Source organism: Bufo bufo, chromosome 7 (genome assembly GCF_905171765.1).
Source record: "Bufo bufo chromosome 7, aBufBuf1.1, whole genome shotgun sequence".
Taxonomy (NCBI): domain Eukaryota; kingdom Metazoa; phylum Chordata; class Amphibia; order Anura; family Bufonidae; genus Bufo; species Bufo bufo.
The window spans coordinates 43,490,799-43,516,258 of NC_053395.1; the positions used below are offsets into that span (position 1 = coordinate 43,490,799).

The following is a 25,460-nucleotide window of genomic DNA, read 5'->3' on the forward strand; positions in this document are numbered from 1 at the left end:
AAGTGAATAGGTCTAAGCTGCGATACCAAGCACAGCCGGTATACAATGTACGGCTCCGTGCTTGGTCAGCTGCGAGACGGCAGTGGCGCTCACAGGAGGGCCACTGCCTTCTCAAAAAAGCTGATCAGCGGGGGTCCCGGGTGTCAGACCCCCACCGATCAGACACTGATTACCTATCCAGAGGACAGGTAGTCAGTAAAAAATCCTGGAAAACCCTTTTAAGACACAGTTTGCTTGGTGAATTATTATCATATATTCTATGAGCATTTTTTGACATGATCTCCCCAGTCACTGCTGTGCAGGGTTGTACGTGTTACATCAGTTCATTGATGACCGAGGTACAGGAAACAAAGGCTGCTCAACTTGTAATTTGTACAAAAGAGCAGCGTGCAGAGATTCGTTTTTTGTGGTCTGAGGGTGTTTCTGGTGTCGACATTTATCGAAGACTTTGTGCACAATATGGAGGATATGTTTTGTCGCAAAGAACTCTGTATGAATGGATAGAGGGGTCATACAAGTGTCAGCCATGAAGAAGGAGATGGACTCCCGTCAACATTGAGCGTGGACCGATTCTGTTGGATAGATGAGCGATAGTAGATTAGGTGTCCCTACGAGGACAAAGAGTGACGTTGGATGAAGAGATGAAGACAGCGGCTCACAGCTCAGCACTAAAACATTTTTTAATGAGTTAATATGAAAGCTTGCTGACAGATGGACAAAGTGGATTGAAAAGGAGGGAGATTATGTCGAAAAATTATGTATTTGTCTTTTCTAAAAGTTGATTAAAATAAATTCTCTTCTTCATAGATTGTAAGGGCCAAGCCCTTCTTATAGGATAAAGACCTTCTGGAAGTTGGTCAGGAGATTGCTCACCAATCACCATGCATGCCGTGTCTGTCTTACTAAGGCCCCTTGTACACGACCGTATGCCCTCCGAGACACACGGTCCGTGATCGGGCCATATGTCCCGAAGCGGGATTGATCGTGCGCACGGGAACACACAGCATCATAGATTACAATGATGCTGTGCACGTGTCCGCAGGACTATTGTCCCGCACTCATATGATCTCATGAGTGTGGGACAATAGTCCCGCGGGCGGCCCGACGTGCACTGCATCATTGTAATCTATGATGCTGTGTGTTCCCGTGCGCACGATCAATGCCACTCCGGGACATATGGCCCGCTCACGGACCGTATGCCTTGAAGGGCATACGGTCGTGTGCAAGGGGCCTAAGGCTGTCATTATCCCTAGGAGGAATTGAGATCAGAACACACGCACACTTGGCTGAGCCAAGCCTGCATGTGTAAGAAGGGATTGGGAGAGACAGCTGTCAGCAAGGCCGGACTGGCATTAAAAAAAAAAAAAAAAACAACTGCCAAGCCAAAAAAACCATACCAGCCTACAATATTGCTTCTATATGTTGCAAAAAACAGCAAATTTTGCTTTACTTGACCACCATTCCTTTAAAGGGGTTGTGCATTTTCCGATATTGATGACCTAACCTCAGGATACGTCGTCAATATTAGATCGGCGGGGGTCTCACTCAAGGCACGCCTGCTGATCATCTGTTTGAAGAGGCTGCAGCACTCCTCTGATCCAGATGCTGGACGCTTACCATCACCCACCAGAACTTCATCCAGCCTCATGTACTTTGTGTGGGACAGATTATCAGTCCAGGCCTGCCCGTCAGCTATCTAATGTCTATGCTCAGCCTAAAAGCCCATTCACACGACCATCGGCCATTTGTGCCCGTATTGCTTACCGCAACCGGCGGTTCCACAATATATGGGCACCGGCTGTGTGAATCCCGTATCACGGATGTGGGACCATTGATTTGAAGGGGTCCCCAATCCTCAAGATACAGCGCGGTGCGGAGTGGATATATGGATCGGAAGCTCTTCAGTGGGCTTTTTGGTCCGTGAATAATGGGACATATCCTATCTTTTGCTGTATATTGCGGATCTATGCTGAAATACGGGATTCACGTGACCGATGCCTGCGCATTGTAGACTGCATTTTGTGGCCCGCAGCACAGGCACCGATGGCCTACGGTCGTGTGAATGGGCCCTAAGAGGCAAGTAGGATAAAATGACACTTACATTTGAACAGATGCTTGGAGCGGTGCGGGTTCTGCTCATGGACATAGCATAGATGTTCCACCAAAGACACAAGTAGCAGCTGGTTGGGGACTTTGGTCACATAGAACAAACTTGGGACTCGACCTCTGTCTTTAACCATTTGGCAGTAAGACGGTGAATCGGACTCTGCAACAAAAAGATAAAAATATATATAATGAATATATTACAACTTATTATTTATTTGAAAGTGCCATTAATTCCATAATATAAATAATATAAATAATATAAAATACAATAAGCAAGAACCAGACTAGTACAGAGGGGGAGAGGACCCTGCCCGCAAGAGCTTACAATCTACAGGAACACATCAATCACCAGTCCTTGTCCCTCAATGGGGCTCACTATCTCAGACAGTAGGACCAATTAACGGACCAATGACTGTTTCTCCCCCTTCCCGCAAGAAACAGCACCACTCTTCTCCACTGGTTGTGTCTGTTATAGCTCCACAGAGCTCCACTCCATTATTGGTTAGTGGAGCCATGACATACTGATGTATTGATGCGACTACGCCATACGGGAAAGCAGATACCGCTAACATATGACGACGCGTTCTTAATGCAGGAAGTTGGGAGAAGCACTCGCATTACCTGCGCACCGAGTGCGGATGTCACAGCTGGGTAAACTGGTTATGATCTTTCACGTGGATGCCCTTAGCCAAACATACGGAACAGGTTCTTCAAATACAGTCCATTAGAGAGAATCCAGCTCACAACCCACAGCCCTGCGCACGCAACGAGCCAAGCAAATCACTCTCGTAGAGAATAGAAAAAATTGTTCCAGCACTTGCATATAACTCACATGGACAAAAACCTTCACCCCAGCAGGGTTGACACGTTTCGAACACCGGTGTGTTCTTAGTCGTAACCTAATGAGACTATCCTTCCTTGGCTCTGAATACACTTCACACCGCCACTCAAGTCAGGGGTGGGGATATACAAATAGAATCCACATATATATATATAGACGGTATTCGCCATGATGGAGGGAGAGAGGAAGAAGCGCGGGCGCGGTTAGGGCAGAGGACAACCCGCCGCTGACAAGCTACCGCTGCAGAGTAGATCTACATCCTCCCCACAACTTACACAAGGAAGCGGTGCAGTCCTCAGTGGTGAGAGAGGTGCGGGCAGAGAGGTCTGTACACGTGGCAGCCATCTTGCAGGGGCACAGAGTGGTGTGTTCGAGAGCCGCCTAAGATTATACATAAGCGGAGGTGGAGAAGTGGTAGTCCTCTTGATTAAAAATCTAAAGGCCAAAGTTATCCGGCGACTGGGAGCCCCTGATTAAGGAGAGCCTGAAGACCTAATATATATATATCTACATTGCGCTGAGCCTGGAATATAGAGATTGCGACATAGAAGGTACTGACCCTGAGGATTTCACTGAGAATCTGATTAAGGCCTCATGCACACGACCGTGTTTTATTTCCGTGTCCGTTCCGTTTTTTTTGCGGATATGATGCGGACCCATTCATTTCAATGGGTCCGCAAAAAATGCGGACGGCACATTGTGTGCTGTCCGCATCAGTATGTCCGTTCCATTGCTCCGCAAAAAAAAAAATAGTGCATGTCCTATTTTTTTCTAGTTTGCGGACAAGGATAGGCATTATTACAATGGATCCGCAAAAAAAACGCATGCCATACGGAACTTCATCCGTTTTTTTTTGCGGACCGCAAAACACAAAGTCGTGTGCATGTAGCCTAAGGCCTCATGCACATGACCATTGTGTGCATCAGTGTCCGTTCCGTCATTTTTCACAGTTTAGCGGAGGTCCCATTCATTTCTATGGAGCTGTGAAAAAAAAAAAAAAAAAACGATAGTCCTCCGTTTTTTCTCCGCGTCCGTGATCCCAGTCCGTCAAAAAAATATAACCTGTCCTATTCTTGTCAGTGGAAAACAGAGGACGGACCCATTCAAGTCAATGGGTCAGTCAGAAAAAACGGATGCACAACTGGTATGTCATCCGTGTCAGTTTTTTTCTTCAAGACCTTGGTGCAATAAAATTACACTTTTCATTAACCTTCCTTTTTTTCCCCCTGACAAAAAAAAAGGAAGACACAAGGAAACACAACTGAAGCAAAATCGGACACGGACCACGGACAGGTTATATTTTTTTGACGGACTGGAATCACGGATCACGGACCCGGAGAAAAAAAACGGAGGACTATCAGTTTTTTTTCACAGCTCCATAGAAATTAATGGGACCTCCGCAAAACTGTGAAAAATGACAGAACGGACGCACACAACGGTCGTGTGCATGAGGCCTTAGTCTCAGATAGTTGAGGTTTCCCTTTTTGAAAGCAGGAGGTAGGACGTTTGAGACAAGTGGCAGGCGAATCCTTCCTGGACGGCACTTCACGTTCATAATTAGAGGGAGCGGTTAGGGGCTAGGGGAGCTGGGTATCCTCCTCTCAGTCAGTGACAGATATGGGCTGGTGACCTAGCCTTAGTTTTGAGTGCCAGGTTAGCATTTAAATTGGGATCAGAGGCCCAGACAGGTCGGGGATGTGTGGGGGCCGAGAGGGGACAGGGGAAGTTATCGCTTAGGCCTAGATTGGTATGAATGGACGTGTGAATGTCGCTGCCGGTTTCTTCATTAAGAGGCATACATTTTTATTTTCATCATGGCAACGCTTAAGATAATCTCATGGAATGTGAGGTCAAAAGAGCATTAGAGTTTAAATATTTAAAATCTCCCAACCCTGATGTGGTTATTTAACAGGAGACGCATCTGAGGGACCGCAAGGTCTTATCTCTGAGACGCCCCTGGGTGGGGCGGACCCATCTCGCGACATATACGAACACAGCGCGGGGAGGATCTGTCCTCGTCAGTAAGAGAACTCCATTCGATGGATCCTCCTGGTAGATTTGTGATCCTACGTAGTAGGGTACGGGGCAGTCCTAGGATAATAGTGGGAATATATGGACCCCCTTCTCTAGATCTGTACCAGATGAGATCATGATAAAGGTTTCACATTTACCCCCAATCCCCCTTTATTATAGTAGGAGACTTTCATGCAGTCATGGATAATCGACTTGATAGACTCAAGCCTCTCCATATAATTCGGCTATAGCACATCATTTAGAAGAGTTGTGGAGATGGAGAAACCCCAGCGGCAGGCGGCTCTCGTGTTATTCGGCCTCTAGCAATACTACGTCACGTATAGACCTGGCGTTTGGTAGCCCTGACTCTCTAACCCATAGTGAGAGAAGTTGGCTATTTACCAAGGGGTATAGCAGATCATGCCCCACTACAGGCGATACTGGACAAACCTTTGGAGGGTCCTGCCAAGGTATGAAGACTTAACGTCATGTGGCTAAGGGTCCATTCACGCGTCCGCAATTGCGGACCCATTTATTTCTATGGGGCAGCACGATGTGCTGCCCGGACACAGAATTGCGGACCCGCACTTCCGGGTCCGCAATTCCGTTCCCGAAAAAAATAGAACATGTCTTATTCTTGTCCGCAATTGCGGACAAGAATAGGCATATTCTATTAGTGCCGGCAATGTACGATCCGCAAAATGCGGAACACACATAACCGCTGTCCGTGTTTTGCGGATGTGTGAATGGACCCTTAAGGTGATCCCGGTGGAAGCTACCTGTAGGAAGGAATTGGAGGAATACTGGTAAGCTAATAAGGGGTCTTCAAATCCTATAACGGAATGGGAAGCGTGTAAGGCGGTGATGAGAGGCGTGACCATTGCAGCCATTGCCACTCACAGGGCGGACTGGCGGACCCCGAGAGGTCGGTTGGAAGCTAGTCTTGCGGAAGCATATATTAGTGATCCTAGTGAGGAGTTGCAGGAGAAAGGGGGATCTATTCAGAGAGATTATAAGCTACATCTTAGGCTACTTTCACACTCGCGTTTGGTACAACGGTCTGCATCCGTTCAGAACGGATGTTTGTATTATCTTCAACATAGCCAAGACGGATCCGTCATGAACTCCACTGAAAGTCAATGGAGGACGGATCCGTTTTCTATTGTAACATATTGTGTCACATTGACTTACATTGTGTGCCAGGACGGATCCGTTTGGCTCAGTTTCGTCAGACGGACACCATAATGCTGCAGACAACGTTTTGGTGTCCGCCTCCAGAGCGGAATGGAGACTGATCGGAGGCAAACTGATGCATTCTGAGTGGATCCTTTTCCATTCAGAATGCATTAGGGCAAAGCTGATCCATTTTGGACCGTTTGTGAGAGCCCTGAACGGATCTCACAAACGGAAAGCCAAAACGCCAGTGTGAAAGTAGCCTGAATTGGAAGCCCCCAAAGGTTCCCTTAGTTCAGCAATGGGTGCAGCTTATTGATGAGGCTTTGCCAATGTACAAACTGACTTATGTTGCAAGGGGAAACCCAGAGAGATTTGAGAAGATCTGGGGCCCGTGGCTGTCTGACGGGACGGAGATGCTCTAAATCAGGATGGGGGGCCTGCAGCGCTGTGGTGTCGAGTGTGAGTGAGCGAATGGTATTCAAAGATATTCTGCAGTTAATATAGCTGCAGCGGCGATTTTATAGGCTTAGGCTCCATTCACACGTCCGCATAACGGGTCCTCATCCGTTCGGATGGGTGCGGACCCATTCATTCTCTATGGGGACAGAATGGATGTGGAGAGCACACTATGTGCTCTCTGCCTCCGCATTTCCGGAGCGCGGCCCCGATCTTCGGCTCCAGAAAAAAACAGAACATGTCCTGTGCCAGTCAATTGCGGACAAGAATAGGCAGTTCTATGGGGGTGCCAGCCGGGTGTACTGTGGATCTGCAATACACTACGGACGTGTGAATGGACCTTACCCAGAGATATACTGTTGGTACACGTGTTGTGTGTGCTGTGCACTATTTTTACATGTTGTTTTCCATTTAAAAACAAGAAATAAAGACCATTAAAAAAAAAAAAATTATAATAATAATAATAATAATAATAATAATAATACAGACAGTATAATACGTGAAGCACCCTCAAAGGCGACTGTTCATGGCGAGAAATGTCATCACAGATAAACCAAAAAAGTCCTGCATGTATCAGTCACCGGTAGGTCATGCGTACACGAGATTCCAGCGGGAGCATGGCCGTAACATGACGCAACTGCTGGGGACCCCCTCACCGAATTTTTTTCTTAAAATATGTTTTTATTGTGTGAAAGTATCAAAACAATACAGATCTGATATCACCGCATTCATACTAAACCTGAAGGACAAGGGTCCACAAAGCGGCCAAGAATAGACCTGTTCTATTTTTTTGGTGGGACAGATATGCGAAGAACGGACACAGAGTCATTTCCATTTTTTCCAAGCCCCAGTGAAGTGAATGGTTCCGATACAGACCTGTAAAAAGACGGAACGAAAAAAAATAAAAGAAATACGCTCATGTGCATGAGCACTACTTGTTTGCGGTGCGGAGGCATGGACAGAAAACCCACGGAAGCACTCCGTAGTGCTTCCGATCCATGTCTCCATTCTGCACCGCATCTCCTGGATTGCAGACCCATTCAAGTGAATGGATCCACATCCGTGTTGTAGGGGGCACACGGCCGATGCCCGTGTATTGGTAACTGGTAGAACTGCTTCTTCCCCCCACTACCATTCCTCCTTTCCAAAAATGAATACAAGTTAATCAACAAATCATATGCAACCCAAAATGATGGCAAAAACAATAACACGGCCTGCAAAAAAAAAGTTTATCTTTTCTGGAGATGGGGGGGGGGGGGAAGAGACAAAACTAGTGACGAGTAAAATAACTAATGAAGCTCCCATTGTGCATTCCAGGATCAGACATCCTGATGGTCAGGGGGTCCGACACCCTGCCCCCCGACGATCAGCTGTTCTGCAGTAGCTCTGTCCACTGTAGTGGATGGAGCTGGTTACGGCAGTGCTGCTACCACTGAAGTGAATGGAAACAGCATTGCAGCACACAATGGATGGAGTTGTGTCATTCTGGCGCTGGACATACTCCGGAACAGCTGATCAGTGGGGGTGCGGGGTGTCGGACACCTGCCGATCAGATATTGATGGCCTATTCTGGAGGACATGCCATAACATTTAAATTCCTGGAATACCTAAGGGGAGTCCATCATCTCTAAATCATATCCTGTATGCAAAACTGAACCCAAATGGTCAAGAGGCCAACATGCCCGATCTTTTTCTTCTCAGGGAAGATAAACCACTATATGGGCTCATGCACATGGTCCATACCGTTTTTCTGGTCTGCAAATTGCAGGTCCGCAAAACGCGGATACCGGCCGTGTGCACTCCGCATTTTGCAGAACTGAAGGGGCGGCCCCTAATAGAACTGCCTATCCATGTCGGTAATACGGACAAGAATAGGATATGTTCTATTTTTTGGGGGGCGGAACTGGCCGTGTGGACATACGGACACGGAATTCACACATTCATTTTTGTTTTTTCAGCCCCACTCAAGTGAATGGTTCCACATACAGGCCGCAAAAACTCAAGACAGGTCATCAATATCAGATCTGTGGTGGTCCGACGCCGGTGGATCGCTCGTGGACCCATTCATCTCCATGGGACCAGAAGAAATACAGTCAGCAAAGGGATGTCGTTCATGTGGCTGTTTGGCAAATTATAGAACATGTCCTATTCTTGTCTGTTTTGCGGACAATAGGCATTTCTACTATGGACCTGCGAAAAATGCTGCATGCTCACGGCCAGAATTCGTATTTTGCATGTGCACATAGCCGTAAACTCTTAAAGTGGACCTGTCGCCGCTCCTGACATGCCTGTTTAATAGCTTCATGCATTCTCTATGTAATTCTGGAGCATCTATTCTTATGTCTCTAGGTTGTGTCGTTCCTTTATTATTTCTCCTAGAAGTTATGAATGAATTGCTAGCAGTCTGCAGTAAGGGTACAGAGGGGCGGTAACCAGTTGGGGGGGTGTACCTGCACAAACTCTATCCAATCAGTGCTGCCATTGTCAGACTGTACAGGTACACCCCCCCTAACTGGTTACCTCCCCTCTGTACCCTTACTGCAGACTGCTAGCAATTCATTCATAACTTCTAGCAGGAATAATAAAGGAACGGCACAACATAGAGACATAAGAATAGATGCTCCAGAATTGTTATTACATGGGGAATGCATGAAGCTATTATAACAGACATGTCAGGAGCGGTGAAAGGTCTTCTTTAAAACTGGTGGAATAGTACGGTCATAACGTTCGGTTTGGTGCGGTAACTATCCACGTCCCTGCCCTCGCAGTTTTTAGCTGCTTTTACTATGCAAATAACATGTCAGCAATGTTTTATACAACCGGGTGTTTTATTGACTTTACGCGCCTTGGCAAGCATATCCTAGACCTAAGGCTACCTTCACATCTGCGTTTTCTATTCCGGCAGAGGGTCTCAAAACTGGAATTAAACTGTTCAGTTTTGTCCCTATTCATGTCAATGGGGACAAACCTAATCAGGATGCGCAAGTATGCATCCGTTCCATTTGGTGCCAGACAAACAAACAAAAAAGCCGCAAGCTGTGGTTTTGTGTCCGGTTTGCAAAACGGAACAAAGCGGCATTAAAATCAATTTAAGTCAATGGTGCCGGATCCATTTTTTTTATTTTGCTAGTGGAAAAAACAGGATCCGGCGCCAATTGGCTTACAATGATTGTTCAGTTTGTTCCGTTTATGATTAAACACAACCGGATTCGGCCGAAACAGATGCACCCGGATGTATCAAATGGCTCGGATCCGTTTAATTCCGGTTTTCAGATCCTCTGCTGGATCTCAAAACCAGAATTAACAATGCAGATGTGAAAGTAGCCTTGGGGTAGGTTAACATCGAGGTTTTTTTTGGAGGAAGAGGTTTTGAGGCAGATTTGAAAAGGAACTGGAAATATAAAGGAAGGGCTACTACTTCTCCTTCCTGCGGGATCCACAGGAAAATCTGCCTCAAAACCTTCTGAGAAATTTTTTATTTTATTTTTCATGTATTTCATATTTTCCTCAGGCTACTTTCACACTTGCGGCAGAGGAATCCGGCAAAACGTATGCCAACTGATTGCATTTTAAGACTGACAGGATCCTTGTCTTACAAATGCATTGCAAGAACGGATCCGTCTGTCCGTTTGTCATACGGACAAACGGATCCATTTTGATTTTTTTTTTTTCACATTTTTACGGATCCGGCACTAATACATTCCTATGGAAAAAAATGGTAATAGGTAAGTCTTCAGTTTTTTTGGCCGGAGATAAAACCGTAGCATGCTGCGGTATTATCTCCGTCCTGAAAAGTAAAAAAGACTGAACTGAAGACGTCCTGATGCATCCTGAACGGATTGCTCTCCTTCGGAATGCATGGGGATAAAACTGATCAGTTATTTTCCGGTATTGAGCCCCTAGGACGGAACTCTAGGCCGGAAAAGAATAACGCTAGTGAGAAAGTAGCCTAAATCTGCCATTTTCCACTGTACTGTAAGATACTGCTCCTGTGCTATATCTATATCCACCAGCACAAGACTGACAATAACAGCATAAAACTGCACAACTGTCACTTGAGGTTATCTATCCGTGGAGGCCTCATGTTCACTTTTTCACCAGATCTCGGGCTACGTGCCAAAGGGCCAGTCAATGCAATGCAGGGCAATCTGTGGGCTATGCCCTGGAGACTGAACTTATCTGCTCGCTGCATGCCTGCGAGGGAAGGGAGGCCGACCCCGTACAGCAGACGGCCCATCTCACATCACTGCTCCTCTAGATTACCCACCACGTGACTGGATATCTGCTCATTACATCAGCCGGGATGTTCCCAAATTGTGCGCCAGCTTCATATTACCCGATGTTACAAGCAGCAGGCATAAGTGTATATAGAGCTGGGGGGCACATGTATACGGATCCTGACAGACAGCCCCCCTGTAAACCAAGCGTGCCCCCAGCAGGTAGAGGGGCCTCGACCAAGCACGAGAACAAAGGAGCCCCCTGATCCTCCCAAGATTACAGCCCCCCTTTGGCTCATAGTTCAGAGATCTCTGCACCTCCGAGCTATGGTGATTGGAGCGCCCATGAGTTCAAAGCGGCCGTATAGAGTATGCAGGACCTCCTGCTCACTGATACACCGATGACATCCAGTGCAGCTCCGATAAAGGGCTTTACCTAAGTTCTGGTAGTAGATGTTGGGTTAATGGTGTTATCCTATCAGAAACAGGGTTGTCCCGGTCAATGGGTCGTGTCTGGAATTGGTTCTTAGCTGCACTGCAATGAATAGATAGAAGCTGCAATACCACACACAACCTGAGAGCAAGAGTGGCGCTGTTCTTAGGAGAGAGCAGACATGTTTTTCTAAACCTGTAGAACCCTTTTTTGTAAACTCAAGAGAACTTGCCATGTTATAGAGCAGGAGGAGCTGAGCGGATTGATTAGTTTTATAGGAAAACATACTGTATAACTTGTCATTTATTCATTTAAATTGCTGCTCATTCTGGGCTTTGATCCGTCCCTAAAAGGCTGCATACAGAGATGGCTGTCAGTCACTGATAGGACCGCCTCCTCAGAGGGAAGGCTGTCACTCACTGATAGGACCGCCTCCTCAGAGGGAAGGCTGTCACTCACTGATAGGACCGCCTCCTCAGAGGGAAGGCTGTCACTCACTGATAGGACCTCCTCCTCATAGAGGGAAGGCTGTCAATCACTGATAGGACCTCCTCCTCATAGAGGGAAGGCTGTCAATCACTGATAGGACCTCCTCCTCATAGAGGGAAGGCTGTCAGTCACTGATAGGACCGCCTCCTCATAGAGGGAAGGCTGTCAATCACTGATAGGACCTCCTCCTTATAGAGGGAAGGCTGTCAGTCACTGATAGGACCGCCTCCTCATAGAGGGAAGGCTGTCAGTCACTGATAGGACCTCCTCCTCATAGAGGGAAGGCTGTCAGTCACTGATACGACCGCCTCCTCAGAGAGGTAAGGCTGTCAGTCACTGATGGGACCGCCTCCTCATAGAGGGAAGGCTGTCAGTCACTGATGGGACCGCCTCCTCATAGAGGGAAGGCTGTCAGTCACTGATGGGACCGCCTCCTCATAGAGGGAAGGCTGTCAGTCACTGATAGGACCTCCTCCTCATAGAGGGAAGGCTGTCAGTCACTGATAGGACCTCCTCCTCATAGAGGGAAGGCTGTCAGTCACTGATAGGACCGCCTCCTCATAGAGGGAAGGCTGTCAGTCACTGATAGGACCGCCTCCTCATAGAGGGAAGGCTGTCAGTCACTGATAGGACCTCCTCCTCATAGAGAGAAGGCTGTCAGTCACTGATAGGACCTCCTCCTCATAGAGGGAAGGCTGTCAGTCACTGATAGGACCTCCTCCTCATAGAGGGAAGGCTGTCAGTCACTGATAGAACCGCCTCCTCATAGAGGTAAGGCTGCCAGTCACTGATAGGACCTCCTCCTCATAGAGGGAAGGCTGTCAGTCACTGATAGGACCTCCTCCTCATAGAGGGAAGGCTGTCAGTCACTGATAGAACCGCCTCCTCATACAGGGAAGACTGTCAGTCACTGATAGGACCTCCTCCTCATAGAGGGAAGGCTGTCAGTCACTGATAGAACCGCCTCCTCATACAGGGAAGACTGTCAGTCACTGATAAGACCTAGCACAAGGATGGCCATCCTGCGGCTCTCCAGCTGTTGTAAAACTAGAATTTCCACCATGCCCTGCTGTAGGGAGTCTGGGCATGCTGGGAGTTGTAGTTTTGCAACAGATGGAGAGCCACAAGTTGGCAATCCCTGACCTAACACATGAGCACAGAGTATGGAGTTTGTATGTTCTCCCCATGTTTGCAGGGTTTCCTCCCCACACTCCCAAGACATACCGACATGAAAATTAGATTATGAGCCCCACTGGGCACAGTGCGATGCTAATGTCTGTAAAGTGCTGTGGAATATATCAGCGCTATATAAGTGAGTAAAATAAGTCAACCTATCCCGTACTACTGTTGCAAGATTACAGGAATTTCCCTATGTTACTGGCCAAGCCCTGATGAGTTCTGTTGTGACAGGACAGACCAGTCATCACACTGCTCGTCTTAAGCCTCATTCACACATCCATGACAATATGGTCAGTGGTTCATCCATGAAGAAACTGTGTCAGTTTTTTGCCTCTTCTGTATTTCACAGTCACAGCTAAGCTGAAAATTAGTTTCTAGAGCACCTCCTAGCAACAATCTGTGAAAACCAAAGACCAGACACGGATGATCGTTAGTGTCTTAGTTTTCACAGATCCATCGAGATGAGCGAACTTTTCAAGAGTCGTTTCAGGTTGGCTGAATTTGAATTTTCTGAAAAATTTGGTTTGTGCATGAATCAATTTGTCTCGAACGAACGATGGAGAGCCTAGTATGCTAATCTGTTTCTTGACAATACGTTTTTTTATTATTTATTTTTTAAGCTTATGTAGCAAAGCTAAGAAAATAGCTAAGCCAGCCTCACATCTGCAACTAACTCTTCCAGGACAAAAGCCCTTTATCAGAGCAAAGAACATAGGTACAGCTTTTCTAGTAGCAAGGCCTTGGGGGGGGGGGGGCGGGGGGGGGGGGGAGGACCCCTTGGTGGATACTATTTCTATTATGGAGACCAGTTGATCTACATCAGGGATGCCCAACCTGCCGCCCTCCAGCTGTTGTAAAACTACAACTCCCACAATGCCTTACTGTAGGCTGACCAGGCATGCTGGGAGTTGTAGTTTTGCACCAGCTGGAGGGCCGCAGGTCGGGTATTCTTGACCTACATGAGGACTATTGTAGACTAGACAACGCTCCTCTTGATTTCTGGGGAAAATATATGCAAACTATACTTAGGAAAGTCAATTTGTATATCTTTCCCAGAAACCCTGAGGGGCATTGCCTGACAATACTGCGCACACACATGACACATACTAGGCGCTCTCTCAACGAATCACAAAAAAATTGGCTTTGTGTAAATCCTACTTTTTGAGAAATTCGCTAGGAATCCCGAATCGGTAGAATTCCTTCCCAGGACTATGTAAAGCCATGACATATGGAGGCAGTAGCAGCTGTCATGTATTCCATAAGGGGCGACTATACCCAGCTGCTCACATACATGGCCACAAACAGCACCATGGAAACTCACCGTCCAGCATCAGGTCAGCTTCATCCGGGTAATCAAACACTGGGTCCCCGCCGCCCTTCTTCATGACCACCTGACCAGTGACCGGGTGTCCCGAGCTCTCACCCATAGCAGCTGTCTCCGCAGACACCGCTACTCCCACCTGCACACCCCAGTCATCCAGCAACTTCCAAAGGTCACCATAGACAACTCAAGCGGCGGGCTAGACCGGCCCCAGATACCGGAAGTAGGCGCTCTTCAAACCGGAAGTGAAATGTTCATAATAAACAGCGCGTGGCCACTTTGCGCTTGATCCTTCCAATGTCACATGATACCAGAAGGGCCATGGAGTTTAGGCACTTACGATTCTCTTGGGTTCAAACTTTTGACGTGACTTATGTGACCCACTCGTCCAGTTCATTCTAGAACCACACCGACTTCCGTGTGCCAATCACAACATGGCGCGGTGGAACGCTATAGGTTGGAACGCAGCACGCGGTAACCCGTTGCCTAGGAGACCCTTGCGTTTCCGGGACGCTTAGTCTGCTGCTGTCTTCCAGCTATTTGTGGAGGATCTCTCCTGGCTTTACTGTACCCGGGGGGGAGACTTGCTGCGCTGAGGTAGGTCTTGGTGTAAAGATCTGCAGATGGTGTAATATAGGGGCAAATCCCCAGCGTTATACAGTACCGGCATAGTGGATGAGTGGATTTAAGGGCACGTTCACACAGGCAATACATATTATTGTTCCACAGACGTCCTGCTGGTGTGTTTATACAGTATAAATACACGTGGGGAAAATGATACGTGTATTTGCCACGGAATCCATGGGAGAAATGGCAGGCTCGGATTTCTGTGGCGGGTTTGTAGTTTGAATTCAATAGGGCTAATCCTCCTACCGTCACTCATCGCGTTTTGTATGCAGTTTACAGGCTAAGAAAGGAATATGTTATCTCAGTCTTGACTCTTTTTTTTACATCTGCAGGGCAGATTTCCATTGGAAACAGTGGAAGGTGCACAAACACCCCCTAACTTATTTTTCTTAGGACGTTATGTTAAAGGAGTCCTGTCGACTGATTTCCTGGGCGCTCAGGGAGTCTGTCACCTACTGTTAACACTGTCCTGTATGTGACAGAAACAGTTAACAGATCGTAGCTTTCTATGTGATTTCTGTATCTTTGATGTTGAATAAACAAAGTTTGAAGATATATGCAGATGAGCTTCAAGTGCGCAGGGGCGTTCCCCTCCGACTGCGAGTGCCCCTGTCCTCCGGAGAACGCCGTTATCACTCCTCCCATGTTTCAATGTAAGCCAGCCCAGTGCCCTGAAATCATGGACTCTCTAAAATCCCGCAACGGCTCGCGTCAGTGCCAGGCCTGGGCATGTGCTGTATACTGCCCACTGTGGGCAGCTGCATCAGTAAACTGACTGCGCATGCCTGGGCCCCTCACTGACGGAAACTGCCACGGGATTTCAGGTTCCTCTGTTATCCTGCAAGTTGATCCAGAGGAAGGCAAAAAACCTCTGTGAGGTAGAAGCCAATTTTCCCCACTTAAAGGGACACTGACAGGCCGTTAGAGCATATAAAGTGACATATATTCTTCTATTGGTCTTAATATGATAAATTAAACTATACCATTATCACCCCTCACTGCCTTTCCGTTACTTATAAAAAGTGTTTTTATCAAAATGCAAATTACCTTACTTTGCGCCCAAGGGGCTGTCCCTCATTCAGTGCTGTGCCCAGCCGTGCCCCAACTGCCGTCTCCTAGTGCCGCCCAGCTCATTAGTATTCACTGCACTGGGCGGCTTTTTTTTCTCCCGACGCGGTGAAATCCTGCTCATGCCCAGTACTATCTTCTACTGGAGCTAGAGGGTGCCGGGGACCTTATCCGGCGCAGGCACGGAGCGACAAGATGAGGCTGATGCCAGGAAGATAGTACTGGGCATGCGCAGGATTTCGCCGCGTCGGGAGAAAAAAAAGCTGCCCAGTGCAGTGAATACTAATGAGCTGGGCGGCACTAGGAGACGGCAGTTGGGGCACGGCTGGGCACAGCACTGAATGAGGGACAGCCCCTTGGGCGCAAAGTAAGGTAATTTGCATTTTGATAAAAACACTTTTTATAAGTAACGGAAAGGCAGTGAGGGGTGATAATGGTATAGTTTAATTTATCATATTAAGACCAATAGAAGAATATATGTCACTTTATATGCTCTAACGGCCTGTCAGTGTCCCTTTAAGGGCTCATTCACACGACCGTATGCCCTCCAAAACATACGGTCTGTGAGTGGGCCATATGTCCCGGAGCGGCATACATCGTGCGCACAGCATCATAGGTTACTATGATGCTGTGTGCATCGGGCCGCCCACACTCATATGATATTATCAGTGCAGGACAATAGCCCCACGGGCGGCCCAATGCGCACAGCATCATAGTAACCTATGATGCTGTGCGCACGATGTATGCCGCTCCGAGACATATGGCCCGCTCACAGACCGTATGTTTTGGAGGGCATACGGTCGTGTGAATGAGCCCTAAGGGGAAACTAATTCCTTCCCGACTCCAATCAGGCAATCAGAATAACTCCGTGGATCAACGACCCCTCTCTAGTAGCTATAGCCTGTAATATTATTACGCTCCAGAAATACATCCAGGCCCCTCTTGAATTCCTTTTTTGTACTCACCATCACCACCTCCTCAGGCAGAGAGTTCCATAGTCTCACTACTCTTACCGTAAAGAATCCTCTTCTATGTTTGTGTACAAACCTTCTTTCCTCCAGACGCAGAGGATGTCCCCTCGTCACAGTCATAGTCCTGGGGATAAATAGATGATGGGAGAGATCTCTGTACTGAATAGTACTTTCTTTTCTTCCTTCCTTTCCTGATTCAGATATGTCCTTCTTTTCTTCCTTCCTTTCCTGATTCAGATATGTCCTTCTTTTCTTCCTTCCTTTCCTGATTCAGATATGTCCTTCTTTTCTTCCTTCCTTTCCTGATTCAGATATGTCCTTCTTTTCTTCCTTCCTTTCCTGATTCAGATATGTCCTTCTTTTCTTCCTTCCTTTCCTGATTCAGATATGTCTGTCCTTCCTTCCTTCCTTCCTTCCTTCCCCCATATTAACAGACTCCCTTCCTTTCTTCCTTCCCTCCTTCATATTAACAGACTCCCTTCTTTCTTTCCCCCATATTAACTGACTCTCTTCCTTTCTTCCTTCCTTCCTTCCTTCCTTCCTTCCCTCCTTCATATTAACAGACTCCCTTCCGTCTTCCATATTAACAGACTTTCTTCCTTCCCTCATATTAACAGACTCCCTTTCTTTCTTCCTTCCCTCCTTCCTTCCCTCCTTCATATTACCAGACTCTCTTCCTTCCCTCATATTAACAGACTCCCTTCCTTTCTTCCTTCCTTCCCCCATATTAACAGACTCCCTTCCTTTCTTCCTTCCCTCCTTCATATTAACAGACTCCCTTCTTTCTTTCCCCCATATTAACAGACTCTCTTCCTTTCTTCCTTCCTTTCTTCCTTCCTTCCTTCCCCCCTTCATATTAACAGACTCCCTTCCGTCTTCCATATTAACAGACTTTCTTCCTTCCCTCATATTAACAGACTCCCTTTCTTTCTTCCTTCCTTCCCTCCTTCCTTCCCTCCTTCATATTAACAGACTCCCTTCCGTCTTCCATATTACCAGACTCTCTTCCTTCCCTCATATTAACAGACTCCCTTCCTTTCTTCCTTCCTTCCTTCCCTCCTTCATATTAACAGACTCCCTTCCGTCTTCCATATTAACAGACTTTCTTCCTTCCCTCATATTAACAGACTCCCTTCCTTTCTTCCTTCCTTCCTTCCTTCCCTCCTTCATATTAACAGACTCCCTTCCGTCTTCCATATTAACAGACTTTCTTCCTTCCCTCATATTAACAGACTCCCTTTCTTTCTTCCTTCCTTCCCTCCTTCCTTCCCTCCTTCATATTACTAGACTCTCTTCCTTCCCTCATATTAACAGACTCCCTTCCTTTCTTCCTTCCTTCCCCCATATTAACAGACTCCCTTCCTTTCTTCCTTCCCTCCTTCATATTAACAGACTCCCTTCTTTCTTTCCCCCATATTAACAGACTCTCTTCCTTTCTTCCTTCCTTCCTTTCTTCCTTCCTTCCTTCCTTCCCTCCTTCATATTACCAGACTCTCTTCCTTCCCTCATATTAACAGACTCCCTTCCTTTCTTCCTTCCTTCCTTCCTTCCTTCCCTCCTTCATATTAACAGACTCCCTTCCGTCTTCCATATTAACAGACTTTCTTCCTTCCCTCATATTAACAGACTCCCTTTCTTTCTTTCTTCCTTCCTTCCTTCCTTCCTTCCCTCCTTCATATTAACAGACTCCCTTCCATCTTCAATATTAACAGACTTTCTTCCTTCCCTCATATTAACAGACTCCCTTTCTTTCTTCCTTCCTTCCCTCCTTCCTTCCCTCCTTCATATTACCAGACTCTCTTCCTTCCCTCATATTAACAGACTCCCTTCCTTTCTTCCTTCCTTCCTTCCTTCCTTCCTTCCTTCCTTCCTTCCTTCCTTCCTTCCTTCCTTCCCTCCTTCATATTAACAGACTCCCTTCCGTCTTCCATATTACCAGACTCTCTTCCTTCCCTCATATTAACAGACTCCCTTCCTTTCTTCCTTCCTTCACCCATATTAACAGACTCTCTTCCTTCACCCATATATTAACAGACTCTCTTCCTTCCCTCATATTAACAGACTCCCTGCCTCCCTCACAACAGATCCCAAGGAATCTTAATGGATACCATTATAGCAAAAAATAGAGCTGCAGACTAGGCGATTCTTACCATCAGAAAATGCCTGAACTGGTCATGCACAGCGAATAACACCAGTGTGAACAGAGCCTAAGTAAAGCAAATTGACTTTTGTTTAGAATATTATGTCAGATCCGACAAAGAGGATTATGTTCTCTGTAGAGCCTGTCGTTGTGGAGACAATAGGCTTCTGAAGGCACTGCGTGGACAACCCTTTTGAAAACTTTAACTTTTCTATTATAGTGATACCAATTATGGGAAAAATAAAGAAAAAAGATGGTAAGAAGTCAGAGAGGTTAACAGTGGAAGCTGCTGAAGATGTCAGTTCCAAGATCTCTTCAGTGTCTGTCACACCTTCTGAAGACCATGCTCCCCCATCCTTCAAGTACAGCGATGACGAGCCTGTTCCCCAGGAGGAGGCTCCTGCCCCGATGCCCACGTCCGAGGCCTACGAGGAACCAGTTCTAGCTCAGCTGATTGTCGAAAGGTAAGTTCGTTCTTTTCAGTTTTTATTGCATCTAATGAAAGAAAGAAATCCAAGATTCATTGGTGTCCGAGTACCTGCCAGCGTCTTTTGCACCTTATTCAGGGAATGGGGTCCCACAAGTAGGACCCTGAATGTTCTGGTCTCGCTGACAACTTCTGCATTCAGTTTGTTGATTTTTGCACAACAGACATTGGGGGAGATTTTTCAAAACTGGTGCAAAGGAAAACTGGCTTGGTTGTCCATAGCAACTAACCAGATTCCACCTTTCATATTTCACAGCTCCTTTGGAAAATGAAAGGTGGAATCTGATTGGTTGCTTTGCCCCAGTTTTGATTAATCTCCCCCATTTTGTTGCATTTTCACAGGACTGCATAGGCATTTACCTGTCAGCCAGGAATGAGGGGCCGAGCTCCCCTATTTGAGGCACTAGTGGACCCCACACTCATCAGACCCCTAATTTATATTCTGTTGATAGCAAGTGGTTTTTTTGGCAGTATTTTTAATTCAGACCTGTCACACATGCGTCTTTTTTTATTTTACTGGCGTTTTTTTCCCCTGTAGAGAAGCCTATGGAAAAACACCTGAAAAATGCCTCACCTTGAGCATACTGTATTCTGAAAAAAAATACCATGAACCTAAAAAAACGCTTCAAAAATGCCTCAAACAATGCTCTTAATGTAGTGCGTTTAATATTTGCCTGCGGACTTACAGCTGACATCTGGCTGTATCATTTAAAAATTTTTTTTTTCGAAATACACTGAAAGGGGTTGTCTGTTTTGCAGAATTCCTTTTTGCTAGAAGGGAGCCTTAAAAATAAGCTGATCTTCGGGTGTCCCTCTAGTGACCCCCCCCCCCCACACACACAGACACACACACAGACACACACACACACACACACACACACACACACACACTGATCAGCGGTAATCTGCAGCAAGTGCTCAATTCCCCCTGCAGCGCCACCACAGGACAAATGGGGCATTACACAGTTCACATTGAAATCAGTGGGCTGTTCATGTAGTGTACAGAGGTGAAGTGCCCACCAGATGACAGATGCGATTTGTAGCTACTCACCACTCCACCTAGATCCAATTAGGGTCTGAACAATTTAAAGGGTTTGTCTCAGAACGGCAACCCCGCTCTATTTGCCCCTTTAGACAAAGGGCAAACCGTCAGTTTCTGGATGTGTACCCTGTAGTGCCCAGTTTATAGCCTTGTGCCTTATCTTACAGGTATGAAGGAGAACTGGTGAATGGCTTGTATGAAGGGGAAGGCGTTGCTTACTATAAAGATGGCAATGTGTACAGGGTGAGTACCTCCCCATCCACCTCCCTGCCTGGAAAAGCTTCGATCTTTTCTTTTATTTTAGTATTTCTCTTATTCTTTATTTCTAGGGGATGTTTTCCGAGGGTCTTATGCACGGCAAAGGACTCTACACTTGGACAGACGGGCTGAAATATGAGGTAATGTAGTATTAATGATCTAGAATTGGGTTTACCTAGTGATGGTAAACCTTCACTAGGAAGACATTGGGGGAGAGTTATCAAACCTGGCGTAAAGAAAACTGGTTTAGTTGCTCATAGCAACTAGACATGAGCGAAGCGAGCTTCGGATACTACACCGAAAGTCGCATGGCTCAAAAACTTCGGATCAATGCTGTACGGAGATCCATTTCCGTACAGCATTAAAATGTTACGGGCTCCAATGAAGTCGCACAATAACTTCAGTAATTGATTTTTGGAAAAGTGGGAAAACCGCCTTAAAACTTGGAACCGAACTCGGCTTTGGTTCCAAGGTAGCAGTCAGAACCGAAGCCGAGTTTGGTTCCAAGTCTTAAAGTTGTTTTCCACTTTAAAAATCAATTACCGAAGTTATTCAACGAAGTCTCGCGTGACTTTGCGAATAACTGATTTCGGCTCATCGGATGCCCATGCATTACAATGCTTTACAGAGACGGATCTCTGTACAGCATTAATCCAAAGTTTTGCGCGACGTGGCTTCGATGTAGCATCCGACCGAAGCTTGCTTTGCTCATCACTAATAGCAACCAATCAGATTCCACCTTTAAAGAGGTTGGCCACTATAGAAGTACTTTCCACTATATAGTGGGAGGTAGGGTAAAAAAGAGTTTCCTAATATACGTTATAAAAAAAAATCAGAATGGTTGTGTTTTTATAATGAGCCCCGCTCTGCGTGCAGCCAGTTCGTCCATGGCTTTATTCTAACTGCACATGCGCTGCTTTTCCTAATAAGAGCAGCGCATGTCCAGTCTGCCCCTGCCCCTGGCGCGCTCCCTGCTCCGACTCCGGTTTATTCCTGTCAGAGTTCGGAGCGGGAAGAAAAGTAAGAGCACGTCGGGGATCAGACTACTGTGCGGATTTCCATTGAAGTCAATGTTGTCGCATTTGTGGGCGGATTTCAAACGTCTTTCGGTCAGGAATACCTTCAGTGTATCTGACATCAAGCTTGCTGGCAGTTTCCCGTGTCGGTCAACAAAATTATAAGGGTACGGCCACCATGAATTTTCCACAACAGAAAATCTTTTCCAAATACTGCTGAATACATTTACCCTTTGTGGCCGTACCCTAAGTGTAGCTTAATACTGATGCCGTCCGCATTTTATTTGTGGACCTATTGTTCTCAGCGGATCCGTAGTCCGCATTTTGCAGACATAGTTTATCTTTTTTGTGGAATGGACAAACAGATGCAGAAGCACGTGGATGATCCGTTTGCTTTCTGCATCCGTATGTCCATTCTGCAAACAGATAGAACATATCCTATACCTGTCTGCAAAACAACCGCAAAACGGATACTTTACAGTCATGTGAATGAGGCCTTAGTCATCGTTAATGTAGATTAGACCAATATGTAAACTGGTGTTGTACGACGCACCTGAAATGTTGCACTTGTGTTCTCTTTTAGGGAGAGTTTCTCATGAACTTTCCAATGGGACATGGCGTCTATACGTGGCCCAATGGCAGCCGCTATGAAGGACAGGTATACAAGGCCATCAGGCACGGATCTGGTGTCCACGTTTCAAGTGACGGACAGGTTTCATACGCAGGACAATGGCACATGGGCAGGCGTCATGGAAAGGTAAATTGTAAATGAGTGCTGTGTTATATATTAATATGAATGAGGTGACGTATTATAGCGCATGTTCTATCCTTGTAGGGCGCTATTTATTACAATGCTGAAGGAACGTCCTGGTATGAAGGGGATTGGATACACAACAGGAAGGAGGGATGGGGAATGCAGCGGTATGTACTCCGTCTTTTACTAGTAGCTGTATCAGGGTGTACGGGGTCACTAATAAAGCTGCCAACCCCGGATGGAGCTCTCTAACAACTGATGTGACTAAATATAACATAACGCATGACAAATTGACCAACTTTTACGCCTGCGCATGCCTTGTCATGACTTAGCCCAATCCTCAGGCAGCGCAAAGGGGAAACAAAGACCAGCGTAAAACACCAGTCTTTGGAAATGACCCCCAGTGACTTTTATAAACAGATGAATTTTCTGTATGGGGCAACCTTACTTTTTTTTTAGCTATATACAGGCGAAACTCGAAAAATTAGAATATCGTGCAAAGTTCATTTATTTCAGTAATGCAACTTAAAAGGTGAAACTAACATATGAGAGAGACTCATTACAGGCAAAGCGAGATATTTCAAGCCTTTATTTGTTATAATTTGGATGATTATGGCTTACAGCTTATGAGAACCCCAAAGTCACAATCTCAGGTCCCCTTTGCTCAGGTGGTATGGATTAATTAGCGGACTGGAGGGTGACACTTTGAGCCTAGAATATTGAACCTTTTCACAAAATTCTAATTTTAAGCTGCATTAATGCAATTCCTTTTAATTTGCATTAGGCCTCATGCACACGACCGTTCCGTTTTTTGCGGTCCGCAAAAAAACGGAAGCTGCCCCGTGGGCCTTCCGCAATTTGCGGAACGGAATGGGTGGCCCATTGTAGAAATGCCTATTCTTATCCGCAAAACGGACAGGAATAGGACATGCTATATTTTTTTTGCGGGGCCACGGAACAGAGCAACGGATGCGGACAGCACACGGAGGGCTGTCCACATCTTTTGCTGCCCCATTGAAGTGAATGGGTCCGCACCCGAGCCGCAAAGAATGCGGCTCGGATGCGGACCACAACGACGGTCGTTTGCATGAGGCCTTACTGAAATAAATAGACTTTTGCACAATATTGTAATTTTACGAGTTTCACCTGTATTCTGTGTCTATTCATTTTTTATTCCATATTTTATGGCATTTGGAATTTCTTTTACATCTACATTGCACCAAATCTGAATAGACATATAGGAGCACATTTATTAAGACCAGTGTTTTAGACGCTGGTCTTAAAGGGATTCTGTCAGCCAGATTTTCGATACAGAGCTGTTCATATCATCATATCAGTCTCCTTTATCTAACTAAAAATATACTAGTTGTACCCCCACCTGTCCTTTCCAGGAGAAGACGATTGATGACGTATCCTCAGGACAGGACATCAATATCTGATTGGCTGGGATCCGACATCTGGCATTGCCACCAATGAGCTGTCTGAAGAGGCTGCAGCCTTCTCGCGGCATATCAAGCACAGCGCCGCACATTGTATAGTGGCTGTGCTTGGTATTGCAGTCCAGGCCCATTTAATGGGACTGAACTGCACTTAGGCCATGTGACTAATGAATGTGACGTCACTTGCCTTGGAGAGCCATGCCCTCTTCAAACAGCTGACTGTCAGACCCCCACCGGTCAGATATTGATGTCTTATCCTGAGGATAGGTTATCAGTATTCTACTCTTGTAATACCCCTTTAAGGATCCATTCACACGTCCGCAATTTCATTCCGCATTTTGCAGAACGGAATTGCGGACCCATTAATTTCTATGGGTCCGCAATTCCGTTCCCAAAAAAAAAATAGAACATGTCCTATTTTTGCGGAACGCACATCGCCGATGTCCATGTTTTGCGGATCCGCGGAATCCGCAAAACACACACGGACGTGTGAATGGACCCTTAATGGTTTTTTCATAATCAACACTTGTTACAGGACAGATGACAGTGTCTGATCACAGTGTGACCCCCTTATGGATCACAAGAACACAGGGGTCCTTTGACCCCATTTGACTGGAGCAGTGATTACGCATGCGCATTAGTGCTCTATTCCTAGTTTATGGAGGATAGTCCATCAACATCCTGATTCCAGAAAAACTATTTTAAAAACTGCATTGTGCGAACAAGGTCTAACGGAGGCTGATTAGAGTTCAGCGGTTGGACATTTAAATATGGCTGACTGCCTGAACTCTGGTCACCACTGAATATGGTTTCTTAAACCCTTGCTATAACAGTTTTTTACGTGTCTGTTTCATCAGGTTTCCGTCTGGCAACATTTATGAAGGACAGTGGAAAAATAATAAGTTCCATGGAGAGGGCAGGATGAGGTGGTTGTCTTCCAGTGAAGAATTCATGGGTCAGTGGGAGGATGGCATCCAGGTACCATCTTTAATTTACCCATGTCTCCATACCTTTGAAACACATCCAATGCCTTTATACCCTTGTGAGAAAAATAAAAACTTTTAGGGTGTCCATACACAGTGCAGCTGACCGTGGGGTCCACATGCAGATGACTGTTAATTGCCAGCCTGCCCTTGTACTTCAAGCAGAAAGTACAGTTGTGGGACAGCAATTATTGGTAACCCGAATGCGGATCCCGCGGCCAGACTAAACCGTGTACGGGCACCGTAAGGCTACCTACACGCGCTGGGGATTACTCACAATTTTTTCCCCACGTATTCCGCAGCATAATACAGTACCAGCAAAGTGTTTGAGATTAGACAAATCTCGTGTACACTTTGCTTGAAAATGACCTGGCATGCGGATTTTGATGTCAATTCTATGTGCAGTTTTTTTTGTGCGGATTTCAACCATTTCAGTGCGAGGGT

The 25,460-nt window shown here is 46.2% G+C and overlaps 2 protein-coding genes across 2 annotated transcripts in view; one reads left to right on the forward strand and one right to left on the reverse strand.

The window, feature by feature from the left end:
* The window catches only part of EIF2AK1 (eukaryotic translation initiation factor 2 alpha kinase 1), a 40,415-nt gene extending 25,969 nt beyond the window's left edge, over positions 1-14,446 (reverse strand). Inside the window, exons 1-2 of the mRNA XM_040440673.1 lie at positions 14,232-14,446; positions 2,102-2,266 (exon numbers count right to left, since the gene is read on the reverse strand). Coding sequence (XP_040296607.1) covers positions 2,102-2,266; positions 14,232-14,337 — 271 coding nt within the window. The 5' untranslated portion in view covers positions 14,338-14,446. The remainder of the gene's footprint in view (positions 1-2,101; positions 2,267-14,231) is intronic.
* A 235-nt stretch (positions 14,447-14,681) lies between these two features.
* The window catches only part of RSPH10B (radial spoke head 10 homolog B), a 43,634-nt gene continuing 32,855 nt past the window's right edge, over positions 14,682-25,460 (forward strand). The window contains exons 1-7 of the mRNA XM_040440241.1: positions 14,682-14,828; positions 19,258-19,501; positions 20,734-20,809; positions 20,896-20,964; positions 22,424-22,597; positions 22,676-22,761; positions 24,891-25,011. Coding sequence (XP_040296175.1) covers positions 19,269-19,501; positions 20,734-20,809; positions 20,896-20,964; positions 22,424-22,597; positions 22,676-22,761; positions 24,891-25,011 — 759 coding nt within the window. The 5' untranslated portion in view covers positions 14,682-14,828; positions 19,258-19,268. The remainder of the gene's footprint in view (positions 14,829-19,257; positions 19,502-20,733; positions 20,810-20,895; positions 20,965-22,423; positions 22,598-22,675; positions 22,762-24,890; positions 25,012-25,460) is intronic.